We start from the raw sequence: 27,465 nt of genomic DNA on the forward strand, positions 1-27,465 counted from the left end.
GTGGATCAGATTATAGGAAAATGGAATGATACAAAATAAATTTGCGATAATAAAATTTCACTCAATGCAAAGTATCATTGAGTTCTGTAATATTACTACCACTTCTACTTGCATTACTAGACAACTGCAATTTTGACACTTTCTCCAACATGTAGTCATCGTCTGTAACAATCAACATGACAAATGAGTAAGTTGGAGAAATTTGCATGCAAATTGAAATTATGTCTAATTTTTACATTAAACATACATTTTGCATATATGTGTGTGCGCGCAATTATATTAATGTATATTAATTATACTAATTACGTTAATTTAATATAAACTTTTATTTTTTTATATATCTTTTTCTAGTTATTTCATTATTACCTGATTCATTATCGCTCTGTTGGCGAGGTGAAAATTTACATCCTCGTGCTACATAATACTTCAGTTTGTCTACACTGGCTAAAATTAAACCGAGGAACGGCGGTGAGGGTTTTAAAGGCCTTGATAGATACTCAGGATGAAACTGCGTAGCTACATAATAACTATGTCCTTCCAATTCAGCGATTTCCATTCGTATATTTTCATCGTCATCACGACCTATTAAACAAAATGTTAGACTATATAGTATATATATATATATATATATATATATATATATATATATATATTGTATTATCTCAATTATGTATAATTAAGGTTGTCTATTATATTTACCAAAACTATAACTTTATTGTGTGTGAAAAAATGCAATATAACTCACCTACAAATTTTAAACCAGCTGCTTCTAAATCTGGAACATAATCCGGATTTATTTCATATCTATCCTGTGTCTTTCTTCTATGACATCTTTATTTTCATACAATTTCTCTGTACAGAAAAATATAAAAATAAAATAATATATATATATATATATATATATATATTAAGAATATATCATATATTGTGGCATTGAAAAAAGAAAATTGATCTCAAGTTGAAACATGGATTCTGGTACTTACTTAGGACAGAATTATTGTTACAGAAACGCGTTTGTCTTTTGCCAAGCCTCATAGTTCCCCCCATAATTCCCTGATTGTGCTCTGGCATGTCTATTACCACAGGACTACTAGTATGTGGATCAATTTCTGTAGAGTTCGCCGATTGGAGATTCAATACGTTTCGCGCGAATTCAATGACTGCCGCTTGTAGACCCAGACAGATGCCGAGAAACGGTTTGTTGTTTGTTCTACACCATCGACAGGCCTCCATCTTTCCTTCCAATCCTCTTTTACCGAAGCCACCTGGTACAATAATGCCACTAAACACAACAAATGTATCTTCATTAAAAATTATGGATATAAGAGAAGTACAGAACCATAAAAATATATTGAAATATTTACCTGCTTTTACAAAGCTGTTGCCAAGCCTCATGATACAAGACTGGATTTTCCATTAATGTAATTTGCTCTAGATTAGCAGCTTCAATAAACTGCAATAATATTATTGCATAATCATTCAAAAAATAATAGTACAATATGATTATGTAATATGTATAAAATTATATATATTTCAAATAATTACGACACAGTACCGTCAATTTCAATTTATAACCGGCCTCAATGGCAGCATGTTGCAACGCTTTTGTAACAGAAGCGTAGGAATCCTCGAGTTTTGTATATTTGCCCACTAGAGCGATGTTAACATCTTTCCGCAAATGATCCACGCGTTCAGCTAAATCTCGCCATTTTCGCATGAAGAAACGCGGACGCGGTATTCCGATATTCAGTTGCAATCGATCATTGAGAAACTCTATAACGCCTTGATATTCCATAAGAAGTGGTACCCGATATATGGATGTTAAGTCGTGAATAGTGATAACCTGATCAAAATATTTGATGTCACTTAATGTTGATATCAATTAATTACTTACTTTCAAACATTAACAATTTTAATTAATCAATTACGATACAGTTTATTTCTTCATTAAAAATATTTTTGATAATTACCTGCTCTGGAGCGACATGACAGAAATTTGAAATTTTTTCTTTGGCAGAATTGCCAATAGGCGTTTCCGATCTACAAACTATTAGATCGGGTGATAAACCTAATCCACGTAACTCCCTCACACTAGATTGCGTTGGTTTCGTCTTGGGTTCACCCGTTGATTTTGGCTAAAAAGTATTTTATATCTCAATAATTACTCAGAAATTATCTTCACAAAAACGTTTAGGGAGTTTCACAAAAATTAATTATGCATTTATTATTGTATGCACATAAAATATAGAAGAGATATGTAAACGAGAATGTAACCTGTGTGTAAAGATTGTAGGCATGTAACGCAGTTACCTGCGGCACTAAAGACACATGGGCAACACAGAAGTTTTCTTTCTTCACTCTAAATTGAAATTGCCTAAATGCTTCTACAAACGGCATCCCCTCTATGTCGCCTATTGTGCCACCTAATTCCACTATGCAAACCTGTAAAGCATTATTAATAAATTATGTAATTAGAATTATATATCACAAATATATAAAGAATATTATGTAAATTAATATTTTTACATATCTTATGGAATTATGTAACATTATATATTATAATAATTCATATTATTAGCAATACCTCTGGTTTAGCTCCATCTTCTGTTACAGACTGATTCGCAACTCTTTCCACCCACTCCTGAATAGCATCAGTGATGTGAGGTACAACTAAAAAATAATATCAATCTTTATTAATTTGTGCAAAAATTGTGTTTTTCTCTCTCTTTCTCTTTCTTATATATAAATATGCGATATTATATAAATAGAGATATACCTTGTACTGTTTTTCCTAGATAATCTCCGTGTCTCTCTTTTGTAATAACATGTTGATAAATTTTTCCCGTTGTTATATTATTGTCCTTATGAAGAGTGATATCCAGAAAACGCTCGTAATTGCCCAAATCAAGATCCACTTCACCACCATCATCGAGTACATAAACTTCTCCTGTTGTACAGAGTAAACAGAAACTTTCCAGTAAGTAACATAAGCAAAATTAAAAAACTGACAGCGGATGTGTCTATAAAAACCCAGTAACATAAGATGTTTCCCTTCGAGGAATGTTTTTACCGCTTACTTGACTGAACAATGGAATGTGGTGATAAGCATCAAGCTTCGTTGGACATTAGAAACCATTTCTAAAGGATGAATGAAATTATGCAAACATATTTATATAACAATTACTATATTCTAATAATTAAAATAATTTGTTGATCAATAATAATTTATAATTGTTCAATCACAGTTAATTGTTTCAGATATATTATTAAACTTTATCTGTATAATAGTTGAAACTATATGAGAAATAATTTAGTACTAATTTGATCCTATATGCAATTAATTTAATCATATATAATTTTATAAAAAATGTTAAAAATGTTATTATATTACTTTAATTTTATTAATAATATATAATATAATTATATAATTTTTAAAAATAAGACATACATCAATTTTAATGTTACTTTTTTTATTGTGCTTTTTCTCTCCAGCTCTACATTTTCTATCTACATTTTTTTGAATGTAGGAAATGCATGTATAGAACCGGAAGATGCCTAAAAACATATTCAGATGGATTCGTATAGTGTAGAATATTTGCATAGAAAAATAAATTAACTTGGGGCTTAAAATGAATATTCTTCTATTATTGCACTATATACAATATATACATATATATATATATATATATATATATGCGTAATAAATTTTATTTGTGTACATATATATTTTATATAGCTATAAAAATTCATCTGACCTCATTCGATAAATCTTAATTAATTATTAAATAGCGTGGCGGCAGCATGCAAAATGGCGTAAGCACATGGCTGAAAATTTTACCGCCATAAAGGCACTCACTTATCGTGGCATTTAATTTAGCGATTTTTATTCAATTTGATCACACAACTGTATGGTTTATCCAGATAAAAAATTTTGTAATTTATTTCTTTTCTATCGATAATCAAAAAATAGACAGAAAACAGGGATAGAAATATCGGCAAGACGATTTGAATTAAACCTCGCGCAACAGCCATGTGTATATATATATATATATATATATATATATGTCAAGCGTTTGCTTTGGGGACAAAATGTCGAGCGAATGAATATTTTGGAGACTTTTGCATACTTCGGGGTCAGGACTCAAAGTATCCATATATTAAATGTTTAATTTGAGGACATTACGCATATATATTAAATGTATAATTCGAGGTCACTAACAGATGGCGCCACTAATATTATAATAATCAAAATAGAGTGTCTCCTGAGTGGGAACGAGGCGGAATACTCCATGTAATTTCTGCTTGTCTTGTAAAAGACGATCAAAATCAATATGCGATTTATTTACAAAAAATGAAGAATTCATTTTGAAAAAAAAATAGATTAAGTAATAAACTATAAATGTATGATCTCAAATGATGCATTTGTCTTCTGATTATACAGTATATAAAACAGTACTTCATATTTTATACTCTACTTTTAAAGTAAAGATATTGAGTCAATTTTTTTGCAACATGTACAAACATTTTTGCTTATCTTCGATAATATAGCAAAATGAAACACATAAATAAAGTAAAAAAAAAAAAAATAAGTGCAGACAATAAAAATGATCCAGACATGGACATAACATGTTGCAAATTAAAAAAGTCGATGAAGTTCTACTCTCTCTACATTTTTCTATTTATATTTACTTTCTATTATTATTTAAAAAAAAACATAATATGATATTCAAATCATGCTTTAAATACATGTCAAAAAACTTTATATACGTTAAAAAATATTTATACTTATACATTTAAAATATCGATTTTGACATTCAAAAACTACTTAAACGTTCTAATATTTAAGTTTCAACAATGTTTCATAAACAACAACATATTTTAGAGTCATAACATGTATCAAATAATTTAATGTCATAAATTGTATTACCGAAGATAAGCAAAAACATAAGCTGAAAAATTTATCGTATTTAAAAAAAAAATATTGAATCAATATTATACTTTTTTTGAAAGCAGCTTATAATGTATAAGTTGGTAAATAATATTAGTAAAATAAATTCCCTGTGTGTTTCGCATATTGTATGGTTATATACACCAGCAAAAATGGTGTTTGGTGGCGGGTGTGTATGTACAGTCGAAAGCATCACCGTATACAAATGAAAATCGCGTACGCACATGTAATTTGAAGCGCAAAGAAAATCAAGGAGTGAAGGAGAAAGTGGAAGGAGGCGGGGGGGGGGGTATTCCGATATTCATTGCATCGCATGTCGCACGATCGAGAGAGAAAGCAATGCAAAACGTAATGTCGGCTAGTGGTGTCCAATAGCTATCTCACTCGCTCTACGCTTGAATGCAGCGCGTGTAGCGAGACAGCTATAAGACACCGCGCTGTCTTTATCATTATCTCGTTATCTCATTTTGATCTCATACTTCTCTTTTTTATTAAAATGATCTTTTGTCAAATTAAAGACAAAGAAAATTGACAATTTATTATTTAAGAGCAACTTAAATAATTAATAAATTTAACTTGTAGGGATATCTTTAAAGCTTGTGGTAAATAATAACGATTAAGATCTGAAACACCCGACTTTCCTTGGATCGAGCCGACAACAATGCTATCGCGCGGCTCGATACTCTTGCGAGATAGCGGCGAAACGCGGTATTCTCCTAAGATCAAATGACAAAAGTCGCGCCGCCAGATTTCCAATATATATTGTATATAAAATATAGTTAAAACGCGATATCTCAGAAACTATGATATAATAGAGTTATGCAATTAAAACTAGAGTTATGAAATCTTTACTTTTCTTTTTCGTCTTATCGAGTATGGTTCGGAACTTAAGATTTTTTACTAGAACTTGTATTTATTAAATTTTTCATAAAAGTATATTAATTTTAAAAATTCGATCTTTCGATAATTATAATAGCTAGGACCATGCGGTTTTCGCGATTATATTTGTCTTATCGAATGTAATTCAAAACTCTAACATTTTCGATCAAAACTCGTGTTTTTCAAATTTTTTTATAAAAGTATATTAATTTTAAAAATTCGATATTTCGGTAACTATAATAGCTAGAACCATGCGGTTTTCGCGATTATACTTGTTTTATCGAATATAATTCAGAACTCCGACATTTTTAATCAGAACTCGTGATTTCCAAAATTTTTTATAAAAGTATATTAATTTTAAAAATTCAATATTTCGGTAACTATAATAGCTAGGACCATACGGTTTTCGCGATTATATTTATCTTATCGAATGTAATTCAGAACTCTGACATTTTCGATCAGAACTCGTCATTTCGAAAATATCTCTGATATTTGAAGTTAATTTTTTAAACTAAAAACTGCAGTACTTTTGCAAAAAAGTATGAGGAACTATGTAACTATTCAAAAGAGCATCAGAACTATGCTCAGGACTATTTAATTTTGATGTGTCAAAAATCGTGAAGTTGGCACCCCCATTTTTCGAAATCTGCTTTCATTGTGATAATGGACAGAACTCTTTATAAAAATTATCAAGAACTCTTTCTTTTGTTCTAAATAACTCAGAACTCTTAACAGAACTATGGTATCGTAACATAGGGGTGCCACTTCACACATCCATATACGTATGTATGATTTTCGGTTGTTTACGCGTACACACACATCTAACGGACACCATTCATACCGGCACGTGTATGTACATACATGGCTATTGTCTTTTGTAAATCGTTCTTCTCCCTCTCCCCCGTCGCACGCCGAGCACTCATGTAACATTAAACTGTTTCTTTTCGCCGCGTAAGATTGGGTTGTTTCGTCGCGCAATTGTACTCGCGCGGATTGATTGATTTTTATTAATTAATTTCTTATTAATTATTGCAAAAATCGCATGAAATGGTAAAAAACCTTCCTATTCAGTTTAACCCGCTTCACATGCAGGTGATGAGTGGGGCGCAAATTACCGAACACTTTCTTACATAGTAATATTTTTACAACAAATTAAAAATAAAAGGTAAATATGCATTGTTGTGCCTCCGTGGAGGTACAGAGATTTTGTTGAGATCGTTGGCCAATTGGAACTTAGCAGCTCAGGATCGTACAGGGTCTTCTCGTCGCTTTCATTAATTATGGAATCGTATTAGAATAAAAGGTCGTTTATTCGAATACATTAACTTTAAATCTTCTTTTCTTTCTCGCACTTTAACTCGGCTTATCGCGGTATAGAGTTGCTTCGCATGTCTGATATCGCGGCTGCCGTCGCAAGATCAGCTGAGAAGTTCTTTATTAATAAACCATTTACGTTTGTCCGTCTCGTGGTTACTATTGTTAATCTATTCGCACTATATAATTGTATGATTATAACTGTTTCGTGTGATTTTGCGATTAAGACTGCCTAGCGCTCGTTTGAGATGGGTAGTTTTATCACCTCCTGTTTGATTCGTTTTCGGAGGGGATAGCTTAGCGACAGGACCATAGGTGGTCGTGTCGCTCGATTTTGGGTGGAAAAAACCCGGATGCAAGCTATGTATATTCTTTGCTTGCATTTCCGGCGGGTCGTTCTTCAAGTCTTGCGATCGCGTGGCCTCCGCGCGTGCCTCGCTTTGTCAGCGGTTGCGCTCGTAATTTTATACATCTTCCTCGGCTTGGAGTTATAGTTGGAAGACGTTAAATAATATTTAATAATTAATAATTATGCTAATTTGGTTATAGCCGTTTTGGGCTATAACATCATATTAAGGTCCCACCCCCGCAGGATAGTGATGTTGACATACATATGTTGTCAAAGTCATCGTCCTAAATGACCTTGACCTTGAAATAAGTGGCGGTCGCGATTCATTAAAAAGTTATTAACAAAAAAAGATGGTAATTATGCAGTATAGGGGAGCCAGCTCCGATGACCTTGACTTTGACATGTGTTGTCAAGGACATGACCCCGAGTAACTTTTTCTTCTAATTTAATCGTCGCTCGTTGCTTATTAAAAAGTTATTACCAAAAAAATTTTGAAATATACCAAAGATATACATGGACAGGAAGCACGCGCGCGCGCACACACGCACACGGGGGGTGCAAGGGGGGCCTTCGGCCCCCCTCCCGCACCCACCCCGCCGATAGACAGGGTGGACCTTGCTTTCTTTACAATGTAGCACGTACTTTGTAAGTTGTAAAGCGAGGTCCACCCTACCTACCGGCGGGGAGGATGCGGGAGGGGGGCCGAAGGCCCCCCTTGCACCGCCCGTGTGTGTGTGTGTGCGCGCGCGCGTGCTTTCTGTCCATGCATGTACTTTGGTATTTTCAAATTTTTTTTGTTAATAACTTTTTAATAAGCAACGAGCGACGATTAAATTAGAAGAAAAAGTTACTTAAATTTATGTCCTTGACAACTACATCAAGGTCAGTGAAATCGGTGAGGTTGCCCTTAATCTTAAGCTTTACTATCTTTTTTGTTAATATTTTTTTAATGAATAGCAACCGCCACTTATTTCAAGATTAAGGTCATTCAGGACGATGACGTTGATAACATATGTCAAAGTCAACGTCATCCGTGAGTGTATCTGCAAACACATATTAGCCAATTACTTCCTTTAGTACTGATACAAAGTGGTAAATTTCTCAAACTTCTTTATTCTTATAACTTATTCTTATAACTTTTTAATAAATAATGACCGCCGATTAAGTTATAAGGAAAAGTTACTCAGGGTCATGTCCTTGACAACATAAATCAAAGTCAAGGTCATCGGAGCTGGCTCCCCTATACTGCATAATTACCATCTTTTTTTGTTAATAACTTTTTAACGAATCGCGACCGCCACTTATTTCAAGGTCAAGGTCACTTAGGACGATGATGTTGACAACATATGTTAACATCACTATCCTGTGGAGGTGGGACCTTAATATGCATATTTACCAAATAAAAATATTTTAAATAAAAAATTTATTTTTTCATAACAAATATATTTTTGTTTACATTAATTATTTAATTAATTAATTAATTTTTGTAAACATTGCAATCTAATAGTAAAAACTTTAAGTAATTATGATACTTAATTTAAGTAAATTAAAATAAATAATAAATTTAAGTAAATAATTGTTTCATGTAATGGTGTTTTATGCGATATTCTTATATTAGAAAATAATGCCTTTAGAGTTTTTAATAGAGTCTTTTTCTCTAAGTATTTCTATATATATATTATATATATATAAGAAACTGAATTTGTTGCTCGTCTTAAAGTATTAAAAATCGATACTTTGTCGCCGCGGATCCTATATGACGCGCTTTCCTAATATATAAATTAACTAAAAGAATTTGTTGCTCGCATGTTTTGGGTATTAAAATAATCTGTGGACAATATACTATCGAGATATATAAAAGTCTGAATTTGTTGCTCTTTACAGAATACATATGATTATCTTTTATCGTTCTATATCTCGAAATTTCATTTTTGTTAATTTCAAACAGTTTTGCATATATGTATATATATAAAAAGGCATAGTAGTGTCTTACGCCAATATGTAGTATATATGTTTCTTGAAAAGAGAAGCCTTTTCATGTCATCGTGCCGAAATGTTCGGCAGCGCTTTGTATTGTCTGAAAGTAGATAAAGGCACGTTTTGTTTTGACATCGGATCCGCGTCGCGCACGACTATCTCGCGTTCCTTCTTTTTTATAGATTCTTATATATTTCGATAGTACATCGTCCACAGATTATTTTAGTACCCAAAACATGCGAGCAACAAATTCTTTTAGTTAATTTATATATTAGGAAAGCGCGTCATATAGGATCCGCGGCGACAAAGTATCGATTTTTAATACTTTAAGACGAGCAACAAATTCAGTTTCTCATATATTTCGATAGTATATTGTCTACAGATTATTTTAGTACCAAAAACATGCGAACAATACATTTTTTTATTTACTTTTACTTCGCGCAAGTGAATGGTACGGCGCGGCGAGACTGAGTATATAGTGGTATTAATTAAATAATATACTTTTTTTAAAATATTTTTATGTTATTTTAGAGCAACAAAATAGCAACAAATTCTAGTGTATTTTATTTTTTGATTCGAGCATTCTATATATTTTTTTCACTATGGGGGGGGGGGGCTGGCTTAATGTCAAGCTAGCACCCCCCACTTTGAATGTAAATTCCTGCTAAACGGTTTGAGCAACAAAATTCGGACTACGGCAACTAATTAGCACATAATTAGCACTAAATTATTTGATGTATTTGACTTAATTTGGCGTTGGTGGGGGGGGGGGCTAACTTAATATGGGTTAATATCAAGCTAGTTCCTAGACTTAAACAGTTATTTCAAGATTTAAAACTTGTATATACAGTTAATTTAAAAAAGATTTCAAGTTTAAACGCGCATAATTCATAGACAGAATAAGAACTTCCTCTTTGCATAATTTGGGAACTGTCTCCAAAGTATTCGTTTATTATACAAAAGAGATCACAACTTCCGTACAATAATTTATTAGCGTGTGCTAGAATCAAAATAGAATAAAAAATTCTAAACAAAAATAAGGCTGCAATAGTTTTTGAGTTATAAGCTATCAAAGTTTACCACTGATATCGCGTAGATCTCACATGCTCAGGCGCCTAACTACATATAGACGTACCGATTCGTCATTGATTTTTTCAATCAATAAAATAAAATCAGCCTTGCCGTAAAAATCAATATCACAATTATTTCAAAAATGAATAACAGATGACATCGGCACATGTGTCTAAATACAGCGCGAAAATTCTTATAATTAAAAGTTTTTCTTCAATATTTTATAATTCATTGATATAAAATATTGAAGAAAAACTTTTATATATAGAAAAGTATTGTCTTATTATTATATTTGGGCATTCTTATATACGGACGCTCCTGAGACAAAGCGTCGCGTTCCTTAGTTACGTGTATCTGGCGACTCGTTGCTAACGCACGAGCGGTGAGTGGGGGGCAATAGGCGTGAGTCACGAAATCGGGCCAAAATGTGCAAGTAAATCCCAGCACTGATATAGTACAACAAATTTCTGGTTTTACACATAATAACAAATCGCAAAATAATTCTGACATTCAATTATCAACACTAAATAATATTCAACATTACACTACTAATGTTAATCAGTCTACTAAAATTGTAATCTTAGAGAAAACTGCAACAAAAAATAGTATAGTTCAAAATGATACGTCTGAAAGTTCAATACCTAGTGGTGCTACAGAAATTTTAAATGCTATTGGCGATGATTGGCTAATATCTTCAACTGAAAATAAAGATGATAATAATTGTGATAATGTTAAAAATAACATTCGTGATAATTATGATGATCAAGAAAATAATAATAAATGTGATAATAGTAACGAGCTAGCAAAAACCTCAGATTATTCTTTAAATGATAATACTAACAGTTCCAATAAGAATAATACTGATAATACTCATAGAACTTCACAGTCTCATTCGATGCAAAGTAACTCATCAATGGAACTTAATTCTGTTCAAATTCATGATGTATCACCTCTTGATATTCGCAAAGTACAAGTTCCGTATTCAAAAGATTCCTCTTTGAAAAGAACAATCAAGAAATACTTTTGCCCATACTGTAAAAAGTTACAAACAAAATTTGCTCGACATCTTGAAATAAAACATAAAACGGAAGCTGATGTACAAAAGTTTATACATATTAAAAAAGGAATACATGAACGGGCGAAAGTTATTGCAGCTATCCGTAATCACGGAAATTATTTACATAATACATATAACAAATTAAATACAGGTACATTAATAACAGTTAGACAGTGTCAGGCTAAATATAAAAAATCTGCTGACAATTATATTTGTTGTACGAATTGTAAAGGTTTTTATTCAAAAGATACTATACGTATCCACTACAGTAAATGTAAAACAACACATAAGAAAGGTGTACGTGAAATTACTGTCATGGGTAGACGATTAACAGGATATATTCATACTTCTGCTACTAAAACTCTTCGCGAAATTGTATTCCCTGTTTTAAGAGATGACACAGTTACAAAATGCATCAAGTATGATGAATTATTGATATTATTTGGCAATAAACTCTGTGAAAGATATACGAATACTCATCAACATGATATGATAAGAGCACATTTAAGATTGCTGGGACGTTATAAACTTGCCATTCAAGAGATTAATAAAGAAATTAATGATTTTCAATTAATTTTTCAGCCACAAAATTTTAATTCAGCTGTAAGCGCTCTTAGAATAGTTGCTAAGTGGGATAGATCTATAATGTGGTTTAAAACACCTGCAGTTGCTAATACATTGACTACTTTATTAAAAAAGTGTGCAAGTACATTAAAGGCTGAATGCATAAAAAAGCAAGATTATAAGAGAAAACAAGCTGTTGATGATTTTCTTGTTTTATGGCATGAAGAAGTTCCGACTGTAATAAATAGAAAAGCTGTAGAAGATCAAATAAAATATAAACGACAAAAGAAAGTTATTATTCCATCAAAACAAGACATTAAATTACTATATGATTATTTGAGAAAACAATGTGAAACTTCTCTTTATACTTTAGAAAAAGAATTTGATTTATCATCATGGAAAATCTTAACTGAGTGTACATTAATCTTGGTTCAAATATTTAATCGCAGAAGAGCGGGTGAAATCGAAAGACTTACAATGACAGATTACAAAAATCAGGAAATTTTGGATAAGAATGTAAATCCCGATCTTTATGAAAAACTCTCTAAAGAATCTCAACAATACGCAAAAAGATTTACACGAATAACTATTCGCGGCAAATTAGGTAGAACCGTGCCTGTTTTACTCGAGGCAATTGTAATAAAATCTATAGATACGATTCTTAAATATCGTAAACGAGCTGGAGTAAAATCTAATAACGAATATATCTTTAGTGTTCCAAATGCAAATAAATTAAAAAAAAAATATTTAAGAGCCTGTCCTCTTATAAGAAAATTTTCTCGTGAATGTGGTGCAACTATTCCATCTTCTTTACGGGGAACTATGCTTCGAAAACAAATTGCTACTTATACTGCAATGTTAAATATTGAAGATACTCAAGTCGATAATCTCGCTAATTTTATGGGGCATGCCAAAGAAATACACAAAAGTATTTATCGAATACCGGTTCCTGTAAGAGAAATGACGGATGTATCTCGATTATTGGAAGCAGCAATGGGAAATGACTTAAATGAAAACGAGAATGAAGACTGTAATAATATATCTGACACTGACAGTGTATCGCAATTAAGCGTCACTTCCGAAGAGGTTGCGCAAAGAAATATTTATATACCAGAATCGGATAATAATAATAACACCGAGGGTTCTTCTACTGATGCAAATAGGTCTTCTTATGAATCTCATAATAGTGAGTTTTCTTGTTGTTTTTCTAATCAAAATATTTAATCATATTTAATCAATATAGATTTAGTAAATTTTATTTTATTTATTTTTCTAATTTGTAATTTGTAATTTAATGTACTTTTTATTATTTTATAATTTAATTAGATTGATTTCTTTATTTCACTTAGCTTCTCAATGTAACAAAGAAAATTTGGAATGCAATGAACAAAGAAAACAAACTCGTAAACGTCGTAGCAGTGAGTCTTATTATTTATATTTATTTAATAAGTATTAAGTAAATTTTTTACCCGTTTTTTATAATTTTCGAATTGTATATTTTTTATTATTTTAATTATATTAATTTTCTTTTCATTTAATTCAGCTTCGCCGTATGGAAAAACAAAACGTATAAGATGGAGTGAGGAAGAAAAGAATGCAATTTCAAAACATTTTGGCAACATTTTTACATTATCACAATTACCATCTCTTAAGGATTGTCAAAATGCAATTAATAAATATAAATGTTTAAAGAAGAGACAACCTCAACATATAAAATCGTGGATTGATAATCAACGAAGAGCTGACACTCGTCATGAGGCATATCAGATTTCCAAAAATTGAAATGATTTTATTTGCTTTCTGAAGTTACTATATACACTACTCTTTCATGTTTCATATATTAATATTTTCTTTTTATGTTATTTTCTCCTTTTATTTTTCCTTGTTTATCGTTTTTTCGCCTCTAATATTAAAAAATTTTTTTTTCTATTTTCATTATTTCGATTTTCTTCATTTTTTTTTACTGATTCTTCTTATTATCTCTTTTTCTTTTTTTACTTTTCTGTCACTTTTTTTTTAAATTATCCTAATGCTAAATTAATTAAGTATAGAATATGTATTAATCTCATTCAGTATTTTAATTTTAAGAAACTTTTAAATAATATTATCAACATAGAAACTATACGAATATCAAAAGTAAAATAATTGGTTATATAATAGTTTTAAGTACATAACGTATTTTACGTCAAATTAAAGTTAAAAATATTTTGAATAAAAAAATTTATTTTTTTATAATTATATTTGCATATTTTTGTTTTAGTTACTTAGTTTAGTTACTTAGCTTAAGTTATTGTAAACATCGCAATAGTACTTTAAGTAATTGTGATATTTGATTTAAGTAATTGTTTTATATACTGTTGTATGTCATGCAATATTTTTTTATTAAAATGTTCTATTAGAATGTTATATTTAAATTTCAATTAAGATTCCTATTAAAACATTTTTCTTTGCAACTTCATTCTTGATGTATAATTTCTTTCATTAATCCTTAACATAAATAAAATACTAATAACACATTTTTACTTATTAAATTAAAAACAAATTTTTATTTAGATGTGAATATATATTAATTATTTACTGTTTATTCATACATTAATACCAAACCAATAATATATAGAATACTTTAATGCAATATAAAAATATTTCTATGTTATAGACTAAAAAAATATAAACAGTAGTGGATTGTATATATTTAATTGGATGTATATATTTAACACAATATAAAATAAGAAATGATAAAAAAACATTACATATTATAACAAGCTAACATATTAAAAAATATTGCAAAGTAATATGATCATTATCTTTCCAATAATAATTTAATTATAACATGCATAATAAAATATGCTATCTTAAGTCTTATTCGACGTATTTTATGATTCCGAAGTATGTAAAATGTACAAAATAAAATTATGTCATGTACATATTTAAAATTTTAAAAATTAAAAATTAAAATAATTAAATAATAATATTGATATGACAAAAAAGTTTTTAGTTTTGATAATAAATAAATATAATTTGTTTGCAGAAAATTAACTAATATCACGCTACCTCTTAGATGTAAACAATTATTTCAATTTAATATGCGGAATATAGTTAATTTAAAAAAAATTTCAAGTTTAAATACGTGTATTTCATGGAGAATAAGAATTTCCTATTAATATGAGAACTAGAAAATATTCGTTTATTATATATATAAGATCTTTCATATATTAACCGTATACTTTGAGCAAATATACAAATAAATATAATAACTGGATACTTTGGAGACAGGTCCTAAATTATGCAAATCCTTTACAATCCTATATAAAATAGAAATTTATATACAGGGGTGTCCGAGAAAAGTACCTCTATCATTTTGCGATTTTCGCAATAATTAATGAGAAATTAATTAAAGAAAATCAGTCAATCTTCGTGCCAATATAAGAAAAGACAATCTAGGCTTACATCGTTAATAAGCATGCGGCAAAATAAAAACAGTCTAATGTTACATAGTTGCTTGGCGCATGACAGAGCGGAGAGGAGCGCTTTACAAAAACAATAGCTATGTACGAGTAACGCATGCTGAACCTCGAGTCAGCTGTCTCTTCTCAACGCGCGCTTGTAGTCACGCAAATTGGCTGATTATTTATAATTTATGTCTCATTAATTATTGCGAATATCACAAGATAATAAAGAATTTTTCTACTTAGTTTAACACGCTTTACATGTACGTGAAAGGTGATTCACGAATTATCGAATAGCCTGTATATATATATCCTCAAAATATGCAATTAATATAAAGAAAACTTCAAACTTAATCCGTACTTTGTGAACACAATATAAATTTCCATCATATATAAGAATCGCATAATATGGGAACGGTTTCCAAAGTATTCGTTTATTATACAGAGTGTCGCACAACTTTCGTACAATAATTTACTAACGCATTCTAAAAAGTGAAGTAAAAAATTTTAATACAAAAATGTTGAGGCAATAGTTTTTGAATTATAAGCGATCAAATTTGCCAATGATATCGCATAAAACTAGTGCGACCCATAACTAAACATACGCGTACCGGTCTGTCAACTGTTATTGATTTTTTCAAACAACAAAATAAAATCAGCTGTGCCGCAAAAATTAATATCACACTGACTTGAAAAAAAACATGTATGCATAGTTACAAGCCTGACCGCGCGAGTCCTTTGCGGTATAATTGGCAAACTTTGATCAATTATAACTCAAAAATTATTGCAGCCTCAACATTTTTGTATTAGAATTTTTTACTCTGTTTTTACGTCTAGAATACACTAATAAATTATTTTATGGATCTTATGAGATATTCTACATATATAAGATCTTTCATATATTTACCGCATACTTTCAGGACAAATGTATATATAATAAACGGATACTTTGGAGACAAGTCCCAAATTATGCAATTCCTATATAAAATAGAAATTTATATACGTATTTTCTCAAAGTAAGAAATTAATATAAAGAAGACTTTAAATTTAAATATATATTTTGTGAATAGAATAAAAATTTCTATCACATAGGAGAATCGCATATTTTGGGAACTGTCTCCGAAGTATCTGTTCATTATATATATATATTAATTCTGAAAGTATACTGTTAATATAAGAAAGACCTCAAATTTAAACGCATGTTTTGAGGACAGGATAAAATTTTCCGTCATATATGTAAATCGCATAATTTCGGGACTGTCTCCGAAGTATTGCTTATTATATATATATTTCAGTATGCATTGTATATAAGAAACCTATATAATTTTAAAATTATTGACTTATAAATAATTTTATAAATTGGGATATGTTATTGAGGTTGTATTACACACATTTATAACTAAAATCGAAGTGGTCTCAAAGTATACGCTTGACATATATATATATATATATATATATGTGTGTGTGTGTGTGTATAACCCTTTATAAATTATATTCAAATGAAAAAAAATTTTCTGTAATGTTAAGAAACGGGAAATCAGGAGCTAGAATCACGGAAGAAGCGATCTTTACGCAATAACGTGCAACTGCTGCGATCGCAATAAAGTCCCGTATCAGAAGCACAGGAAATTGAACTCAATTTTATACCGATTGATGTCAAACATGCTAACGAAAAAACCGCTGTTTTTTCAAATATTATGGCACAATGATGTGCAGAAATTAATATCGCGCTCACCGTGCTCGTAGGGCGAGAACGTCCCGGCATCGATATTGATATAAGGATCAATCTTGATGGATGTCACGCGAATGTTACAGTGTTTGAGGATAGTGCCGAACGAGCTGGCGATGACACCCTTGCCCACGCCGCTGATCACACCGCCGGTCACCAGAATATACTTCATGATTTAGCTAACTGATTCTCGATGATTTGAGATGAATATGGATACTCCGCTACAAGTTCGTAAATGTCAGTACAACTTGGATATGAATTGAACCGAACTTAACACTGCACTGTATAAATCGCATCACGGTTCACGATATGTAAAGTATAGCGTTATGCCCGCGCTTGCGCGCTGCAAGATTTTTATAGGGTAAAAGTACCAAAGCTATAGCTTTGTCACAGACTTTCAGTAGTAAAGAAAGATATGTGTATGAGTGAAATTTCTAACCAATAGAATGTGCATGTCCAGAATTGACAAATCAGATTTCATATAACTAGTTGCATATCTAGATATTTGTAAATTTTTATATTATATACTTTCTTTCATTTGTACCGTCTTTTAATATAGATAATTTTTTTATATGAATTTGAAATTAAAATTCAAACCGCAAAAATTTAAGGTCTCAAATATGAGTAAAATATCAGGCGAACATAATTATAAGAAGAAATACAAATTAAAATTTTAAGTGTTGCAATATTTCAAACATTTTAATTTTATTAATTATCTTTTTTCGTTAATATTATATCAACAAGACTAGACTAGACTATGATAAGTTAATTGTCGCTATAATTCAAAGAATCTTTATAATCATTATATAATTTATAAAAGACAAATCATGTTTTTAGAAAGAGATTATGATTTCGGCTTGTATATAATTAAATTAAATCTTTAAAATCTAGATTCACATATACATATATATTTCATTTTATCTGAAACATATTAATATTTTATCAATACATACAAACATACAAGAAATTTTTACGTTTAAACATGACATAATTTATTACAAAATATAAAACTTATAATATCTAATAAAATTCGTATTAGGTATACACTACTACATTATACATTATGTACAATATAACAATTGTTTGATATACATGAGATTATAATAAAATTATAATATTTCGGGACACTATCTCTATCCCTCATCCTGAATACTTTGTACGTATAAAAAACTAATTTGTCGATATAAAAAATGTAGTTTGAATACTGCAGACTTACAATTGAAATAGTGTATTATAATATCATAAAAACTATTTATTCTCTCATAACATTTTAACTTATTAAAATTATATAAATTTAAATCTCTGGTATAAGACGATGTATTAAAATGATGAAATCTATTTTCTATAAGAACCTGTTTACATATATATATTTAACCAAAACATGAGATTTCATAGTAACTTATATGAGATACAGACTCATTCCTAAAGTTATCATAAATTATATATTTGTATTTATAGTTGTTGCTGCTTGTAAGCTATATTAGGATTCTAACTTCTGTTTTCAGTTTTAGCAAGATTTAAATTTATATTATTAATATATATATATATATATATATATATATATATATATATATATATATTGTACAAATATATACTTATCACATATTCATGTATTTATTATGTTTCAATTTTTAATCATGAATTATGTAAGACTAGAGAAAGACATGTGGATCAGATTATAGGAAAATGGAATGATACAAAATAAATTTGCGATAATAAAATTTCACTCAATGCAAAGTATCATTGAGTTCTGTAATATTACTACCACTTCTACTTGCATTACTAGACAACTGCAATTTTGACACTTTCTCCAACATGTAGTCATCGTCTGTAACAATCAACATGACAAATGAGTAAGTTGGAGAAATTTGCATGCAAATTGAAATTATGTCTAATTTTTACATTAAACATACATTTTGCATATATGTGTGTGCGCGCAATTATATTAATGTATATTAATTATACTAATTACGTTAATTTAATATAAATTTTTATTTTTTTATATATCTTTTTCTAGTTATTTCATTATTACCTGATTCATTATCGCTCTGTTGGCGAGGTGAAAATTTACATCCTCGTGCTACATAATACTTCAGTTTGTCTACACTGGCTAAAATTAAACCGAGGAACGGCGGTGAGGGTTTTAAAGGCCTTGATAGATACTCAGGATGAAACTGCGTAGCTACATAATAACTATGTCCTTCCAATTCAGCGATTTCCATTCGTATATTTTCATCGTCATCACGACCTATTAAACAAAATGTTAGACTATATAGTATATATATATATATATATTGTATTATCTCAATTATGTATAATTAAGATTGTCTATTATATTTACCAAAACTATAACTTTATTGTGTGTGAAAAAATGCAATATAACTCACCTACAAATTTTAAACCAGCTGCTTCTAAATCTGGAACATAATCCGGATTTATTTCATATCTATGCCTATGTCTTTCTTCTATGACATCTTTATTGTCATACAATTTCTCTGTACAGAAAAATATAAAAATAAAATAATATATATATATATATATATATATATATATATATATATTAAGAATATATCATATATTGTGGCATTGAAAAAAGAAAATTGATCTCAAGTTGAAACATGGATTCTGGTACTTACTTAGGACAGAATTATTGTTACAGAAACGCGTTTGTCTTTTGCAAAGCCTCATAGTTCCCCCCATAATTCCCTGATTGTGCTCTGGCATGTCTATTACCACAGGACTACTAGTATGTGGATCAATTTCTGTAGAGTTCGCCGATTGGAGATTCAATACGTTTCGCGCGAATTCAATGACTGCCGCTTGTAGACCCAGACAGATGCCGAGAAACGGTTTGTTGTTTGTTCTACACCATCGACAGGCCTCCATCTTTCCTTCCAATCCTCTTTTACCGAAGCCACCTGGTACAATAATGCCACTAAACACAACAAATGTATCTTCATTAAAAATTATGGATATAAGAGAAGTACAGAACCATAAAAATATATTGAAATATTTACCTGCTTTTACAAAGCTGTTGCCAAGCCTCATGATACAAGACTGGATTTTCCATTAATGTAATTTGCTCTAGATTAGCAGCTTCAATAAACTGCAATAATATTATTGCATAATCATTCAAAAAATAATAGTACAATATGATTATGTAATATGTATAAAATTATATATATTTCAAATAATTACGACACAGTACCGTCAATTTCAATTTATAACCGGCCTCAATGGCAGCATGTTGCAACGCTTTTGTAACAGAAGCGTAGGAATCCTCGAGTTTTGTATATTTGCCCACTAGAGCGATGTTAACATCTTTCCGCAAATGATCCACGCGATCAGCTAAATCTCGCCATTTTCGCATGAAGAAACGCGGACGCGGTATTCCGATATTCAGTTGCAATCGATCATTGAGAAACTCTATAACGCCTTGATATTCCATAAGAAGTGGTACTCGATATATGGATGTTAAGTCGTGAATAGTGATAACCTGATCAAAATATTTGATGTCACTTAATGTTGATATCAATTAATTACTTACTTTCAAACATTAACAATTTTAATTAATCAATTACGATACAGTTTATTTCTTCATTAAAAATATTTTTGATAATTACCTGCTCTGGAGCGACATGACAGAAATTTGAAATTTTTTCTTTGGCAGAATTGCCAATAGGCGTTTCCGATCTACAAACTATTAGATCGGGTGATAAACCTAATCCACGTAACTCCCTCACACTAGATTGCGTTGGTTTCGTCTTGGGTTCACCCGTTGATTTTGGCTAAAAAGTATTTTATATCTCAATAATTACTCAGAAATTATCTTCACAAAAACGTTTAGGGAGTTTCACAAAAATTAATTATGCATTTATTATTGTATGCACATAAAATATAGAAGAGATATGTAAACGAGAATGTAACCTGTGTGTAAAGATTGTAGGCATGTAACGCAGTTACCTGCGGCACTAAAGACACATGGGCAACACAGAAGTTTTCTTTCTTCACTCTAAATTGAAATTGCCTAAATGCTTCTACAAACGGCATCCCCTCTATGTCGCCTATGTCACCTAATTCCACTATGCAAACCTGTAAAGCATTATTAATAAATTATGTAATTAGAATTATATATCACAAATATATAAAGAATATTATGTAAATTAATATTTTTACATATCTTATGGAATTATGTAACATTATATATTATAATAATTCATATTATTAGCAATACCTCTGGTTTAGCTCCATCTTCTGTTACAGACTGATTCGCAACTCTTTCCACCCACTCCTGAATAGCATCAGTGATGTGAGGTACAACTAAAAAATAATATCAATCTTTATTAATTTGTGCAAAAATTGTGTTTTTCTCTCTCTTTCTCTTTCTTATATATAAATATGCGATATTATATAAATAGAGATATACCTTGTACTGTTTTTCCTAGATAATCTCCGTGTCTCTCTTTTGTAATAACATGTTGATAAATTTTTCCCGTTGTTATATTATTGTCCTTATGAAGAGTGATATCCAGAAAACGCTCGTAATTGCCCAAATCAAGATCCACTTCACCACCATCATCGAGTACATAAACTTCTCCTGTTGTACAGAGTAAACAGAAACTTTCCAGTAAGTAACATAAGCAAAATTAAAAAACTGACAGCGGATGTGTCTATAAAAACCCAGTAACATAAGATGTTTCCCTTCGAGGAATGTTTTTACCGCTTACTTGACTGAACAATGGAATGTGGTGATAAACATCAAGCTTCATTGGTCATTAGAAACCATTTCTAAAGGATGAATGAAATTATGCAAACATATTTATATAACAATTACTATATTCTAATAATTAAAATAATTTGTTGATCAATAATAATTTTTAATTGTTCAATCACAGTTAATTGTTTCAGATATATTATTAAACTTTATCTGTATAATAGTTGAAACTATATGAGAAATAATTTAGTACTAATTTGATCCTATATGCAATTAATTTAATCATATATAATTTTATAAAAAATGTTAAAAATGTTATTATATTACTTTAATTTTATTAATAATATATAATATAATTATATAATTTTTAAAAATAAGACATACATCAATTTTAATGTTACTTTTTTTATTGTGCTTTTTCTCTCCAGCTCTACATTTTCTATCTACATTTTTTTGAATGTAGGAAATGCATGTATAGAACCGGAAGATGCCTAAAAACATATTCAGATGGATTCGTATAGTGTAGAATATTTGCATAGAAAAATAAATTAACTTGGGGCTTAAAATGAATATTCTTCTATTATTGCACTATATACAATATATACATATATATATATATATATATATGCGTAATAAATTTTATTTGTGTACATATACATTTTATATAGCTATAAAAATTCATCTGACCTCATTCGATAAATCTTTATTAATTATTAAATAGCGTGGCGGCAGCATGCAAAATGGCGTAAGCACATGGCTGAAAATTTTACCGCCATAAAGGCACTCACTTATCGTGGCATTTAATTTAGCGATTTTTATTCAATTTGATCACACAACTGTATGGTTTATCCAGATAAAAAATTTTGTAATTTATTTCTTTTCTATCGATAATCAAAAAATAGACAGAAAACAGGGATAGAAATATCGGCAAGACGATTTGAATTAAACCTCGCGCAACAGCCATGTGTATATATATATATATATATATATATGTGTGTGTGTGTGTGTGTATAACCCTTTATAAATTATATTCAAATGAAAAAAAATTTTCTGTAATGTTAAGAAACGGGAAATCAGGAGCTAGAATCACGGAAGAAGCGATCTTTACGCAATAACGTGCAACTGCTGCGATCGCAATAAAGTCCCGTATCAGAAGCACAGGAAATTGAACTCAATTTTATACCGATTGATGTCAAACATGCTAACGAAAAAACCGCTGTTTTTTCAAATATTATGGCACAATGATGTGCAGAAATTAATATCGCGCTCACCGTGCTCGTAGGGCGAGAACGTCCCGGCATCGATATTGATATAAGGATCAATCTTGATGGATGTCACGCGAATGTTACAGTGTTTGAGGATAGTGCCGAACGAGCTGGCGATGACACCCTTGCCCACGCCGCTGATCACACCGCCGGTCACCAGAATATACTTCATGATTTAGCTAACTGATTCTCGATGATTTGAGATGAATATGGATACTCCGCTACAAGTTCGTAAATGTCAGTACAACTTGGATATGAATTGAACCGAACTTAACACTGCACTGTATAAATCGCATCACGGTTCACGATATGTAAAGTATAGCGTTATGCCCGCGCTTGCGCGCTGCAAGATTTTTATAGGGTAAAAGTACCAAAGCTATAGCTTTGTCACAGACTTTCAGTAGTAAAGAAAGATATGTGTATGAGTGAAATTTCTAACCAATAGAATGTGCATGTCCAGAATTGACAAATCAGATTTCATATAACTAGTTGCATATCTAGATATTTGTAAATTTTTGTATTATATACTTTCTTTCATTTGTATCGCCTTTTAAGATAGATAATTTTTTTATATGAATTTGAAATTAAAATTCAAACCGCAAAAATTTAAGGTCTCAAATATGAGTAAAATATCAGGCGAACATAATTATAAGAGTAGTAGAACTAGGAGAGTTCTAACGCTTGTCCTCCGAGGGGTATGCGTGGCGAGGGGAAACCGTGCGGGCGAGGGGGCATGACGTCACGCGGGCGGAGGGGGATTTTGGCGGCGCGGGGGAATGCCGACAAGGTAATATAGTTTTTCAAACAGAAACAAAAAAAAAACATTATCCTTTTCATTTTTCTAGGAAGATGGGTTTATTGGGGGTCGGGATATGTTTATAATCGGCTTATGTATTACAAAGATGGGATGCCGATGTCCGGATCCTCGAATTTACATTATATTATATTTATATTATATTATATTATATATTATAAACAAATAGCGTCTCGTAAGATTGCACGTGCGGCCGAATCGGCGCGGTGTATTACAAAGGCGGGTTATTATATTTATATTATATTATGAACAAATAGCGTCTCGCAAGATTGCACGTGCGACCGAATCGGCGCGGTGTCCTCTTCATTTCTTTTCTAGGAAGAGGATAAAGAAAAGAAAAAAAACAAATAAAAAATATAAACAAAAAAAAAGATAAAAGATTAGTGGAATTTTTTTTGGTGGAAAACTAAAAGATACCGACTAGATAATAAAGTTCTTCTAACAAAATACCCAACAAGCATAGCTGCACATAATGACATTAATTTTTTCTAACGAAATATTCAATAAACACGGCTGGATCCGCAGCAATAAAAATACTCATAAGAAAATAGAATTTTCTCTAACATGATCACGTGCGAAGGAACCCTCGAACCGATATCCAAACGCACCAATCGACGATTACTACGAGTAAAATACGAAAAGTAGGAGAAACACCCCGTCTAATGAGAACACTGGCATGATTTTTAACTTATTAAAGTTGGAAGATCCCCACTTATGCACAAGTCCAATTCGTTAAATCTTAGAGAGACCTTACTCCCACGCAATTTTTTAGGAAGAGCCGATTTTATCACTGTGAAAATGGAAAGAAATAATTTCGAGGCAATATTAGACGAGTCGCCTTTTTTCCGATGCGACAGGACACTCTCATCTGAACCAGTGACAACATTACGTGGTGAAGTAAAGTGAAGTGAAGTGAAGTAAAGTTACAAAAATATCTGTCAATAATAAGACATCCGTTTTTAAATATGCCATCGCTGATCGATGCTGTTTTGTGTCGAGGCCGCCTTAATGCGGCATGGTGGGCGGAAGACCTCGTGATGGGGCTACTGAGAGCCATTTTAAATCTGGTGGTTTTTCAAAGAGTGAGTAATATTTGTTTTATATTAAAATTATGTTTTATATATGATATCAATTATTTCTAATATATTATATATTATAATATATTATAATATATTTTAATTTTGATTTATAGTATCAATATGCGGGCGATATACAAATTCCGGGGTTTATAAATATTAAAAACCGGCAATATTTGAGAGCGCTGCGGCGACACGACCGCGAATACGCACAAGACGTTTGGCAAGACAACGGCTCCGACGGTCTCTATTTAGACCTGAGACGTCTCTTCGGTCTCGAACCCTACGAGGAGGACATAGAGGAATTATGGGGTTGATTGTAAGTATCTATTTTTAAAAAATATAAAATATTAAAAAAAAAATTAAATTAGTATAATAATAAGACTTTTATTTTTCTGTTTCAGAAGGAGCGCCGCCTGTATATATATATTTTTATTATTTTTTATTTTTATTATTTTTTATTTTTATTATTACTTTTAACACACACACACACACATTTGTATTATATACACAATTTCAAATAAATATTATTATTATTATTAGATTTTAAATAAATATTATTATTATTATTATTAGATTTTAAAAATGTCGATTATTTCTGTGCTTCCTTCTTTCCTTTTCCTACTCGTGCATGTCTCGCGCTATCCTTCTCCCACACCCATAAAATGCTTTCCTTTTCCTACTCGCGAACGCCTCGCGCTATCCTTCTCCCACCCGGTCGCGCCACAGTTACATATCTATCTTATATGTGGGGAAGGGAAAGGAAGCGAAAGAAATAAACATTTTTTTCTTTTCATTTTTTTTTTTTTTTTTAGCACATTTATTTATGTTAAAATACATCACCTCGTCTCAAGGTTTCAGACAAAATTTCATCCACAGCTTAAGCCAATAGTTCGCAATCTATGATAGATGTTTTATCAAAAACATCGCGCAAGATTTTAACAGCATTATCTTTCTCGGCGCCAAACATATTACCTTGCAAATTAACAACAAATCGATCGAAACTCTCATTTACAGCTTCTAAATTCTCACACAGCTTCACATATTCATGATTAACACAGTGTTCGAGTTCGAATAAGAAAAATATAGTTGACGGTTTCATGTACAAGCAAGAATCGCGCAACGTAAGTTTTACAACACTCGTATCGTGTATTTTAACAATCTCGATTGTTAAATCGTTAATCCATATTGGTGTATGATCGGGCGTTCGCACAAGTCGTTCAACGTCCGCTCGTTTCAGCATTAGCGATTCCCATGTGTTAATAGATAATACGATTTGATTGCCTCGATTATCGCCGAGATGTAATTCCACGTAAGATGTGATTCCACGCTGTGATTCAACGCTGATTCCAATATCCAAGTATTTATACGTAGTGCGCGTCAAAGCGAATCTGCGTATTAAAATACGTGGTATACAACGAGATTTACCGTGTCTGAAAAAATACGATTAAATATGAAATAGCATGGAAAAAAACATAATATATATATATATATATAAATTTGTGATACTTACAAATCAAGCGGTTTCTTGTACGGCCTAATTTCATCACGAGGAACGTAATAATTCATGCGTCTGCCACCGTTGCTGTTTCCTTCGGCGGAGTACATTTCTCTAAGTTATGAGAAGTAGAACGGTTGACGCGACACTGATCGTGTAAAAACTAACCGAGTATACGCTTATTTTCAAAAATATGATGTGGTGGGAGATTAATGCTCAGAAAATTTAGGAAAAGGGGCAACGATCAATGTTAAAAGAATTCTTAGAAATAACTTGCGAGGAAAGGAGTGGGGAGAATAAGAAATAAAAAACATTAAATACGTTTATACATTTTATTTATAAAAATATTTATTTAACGTTGCAACCACCAGTTAAATATTTTTAATACATTCTGTAACGCGCAATTCTTAACATGTTTTCCACATCGTATAGTATTCGTAACATCTAGATTATTTAAAGATTCAATATCTTCGTAATCAGCATCCAAAGTTTCGATGATTAGGTTTTCTCTCGCATAATTCTCAAGTAAATCCACCAGCCATTCTCGTTTCTGGCATCCCTTGACGTACACGAGAATCGACGTATCGCCATCCTCTTCTGTTCCAAGTACGGCTGATGTAATCAAGCGTTTAGCCATGCTGTACGGTACGTTTCCGTCTTCCCATCGTAATCCATGGTGATTCGCGATCAGCCAGGAAGCACACGATTTGTCGGATTTTGTAAGGAGATTCCATGGTAGGGGGTATGTAAAAATGTAATGCGCC

The 27,465-nt window shown here is 30.9% G+C and overlaps 1 protein-coding gene and 1 pseudogene across 1 annotated transcript; both read right to left on the minus strand.

Moving 5' to 3' along the window:
• Positions 1 to 61: 61 nt before the first annotated feature.
• On the minus strand, positions 62 to 17,506 carry LOC138935275 (CTP synthase-like; annotated as a pseudogene).
• A 1,555-nt stretch (positions 17,507 to 19,061) lies between these two features.
• Positions 19,062 to 23,485, minus strand: LOC138935276 (CTP synthase-like). Its single transcript, XM_070299725.1, has 11 exons — positions 23,320 to 23,485; positions 21,761 to 21,931; positions 21,569 to 21,654; positions 21,298 to 21,426; positions 20,958 to 21,122; positions 20,543 to 20,830; positions 20,352 to 20,440; positions 19,971 to 20,269; positions 19,722 to 19,829; positions 19,367 to 19,582; positions 19,062 to 19,162 (listed from the first exon to the last, which is right to left on the minus strand). The coding sequence occupies exons 1-11, from the start codon at positions 23,483 to 23,485 to the stop codon at positions 19,062 to 19,064; spliced, it is 1,818 nt and encodes a 605-aa protein (XP_070155826.1).
• Positions 23,486 to 27,465: the final 3,980 nt, after the last annotated feature.

The sequence above is a fragment of the Polyergus mexicanus genome, unplaced genomic scaffold (assembly GCF_030449975.1).
Source record: "Polyergus mexicanus isolate NDT 795.1 unplaced genomic scaffold, iyPolMexi1.0 SCAF_8, whole genome shotgun sequence".
NCBI classification, from domain to species: Eukaryota; Metazoa; Arthropoda; class Insecta; order Hymenoptera; family Formicidae; genus Polyergus; species Polyergus mexicanus.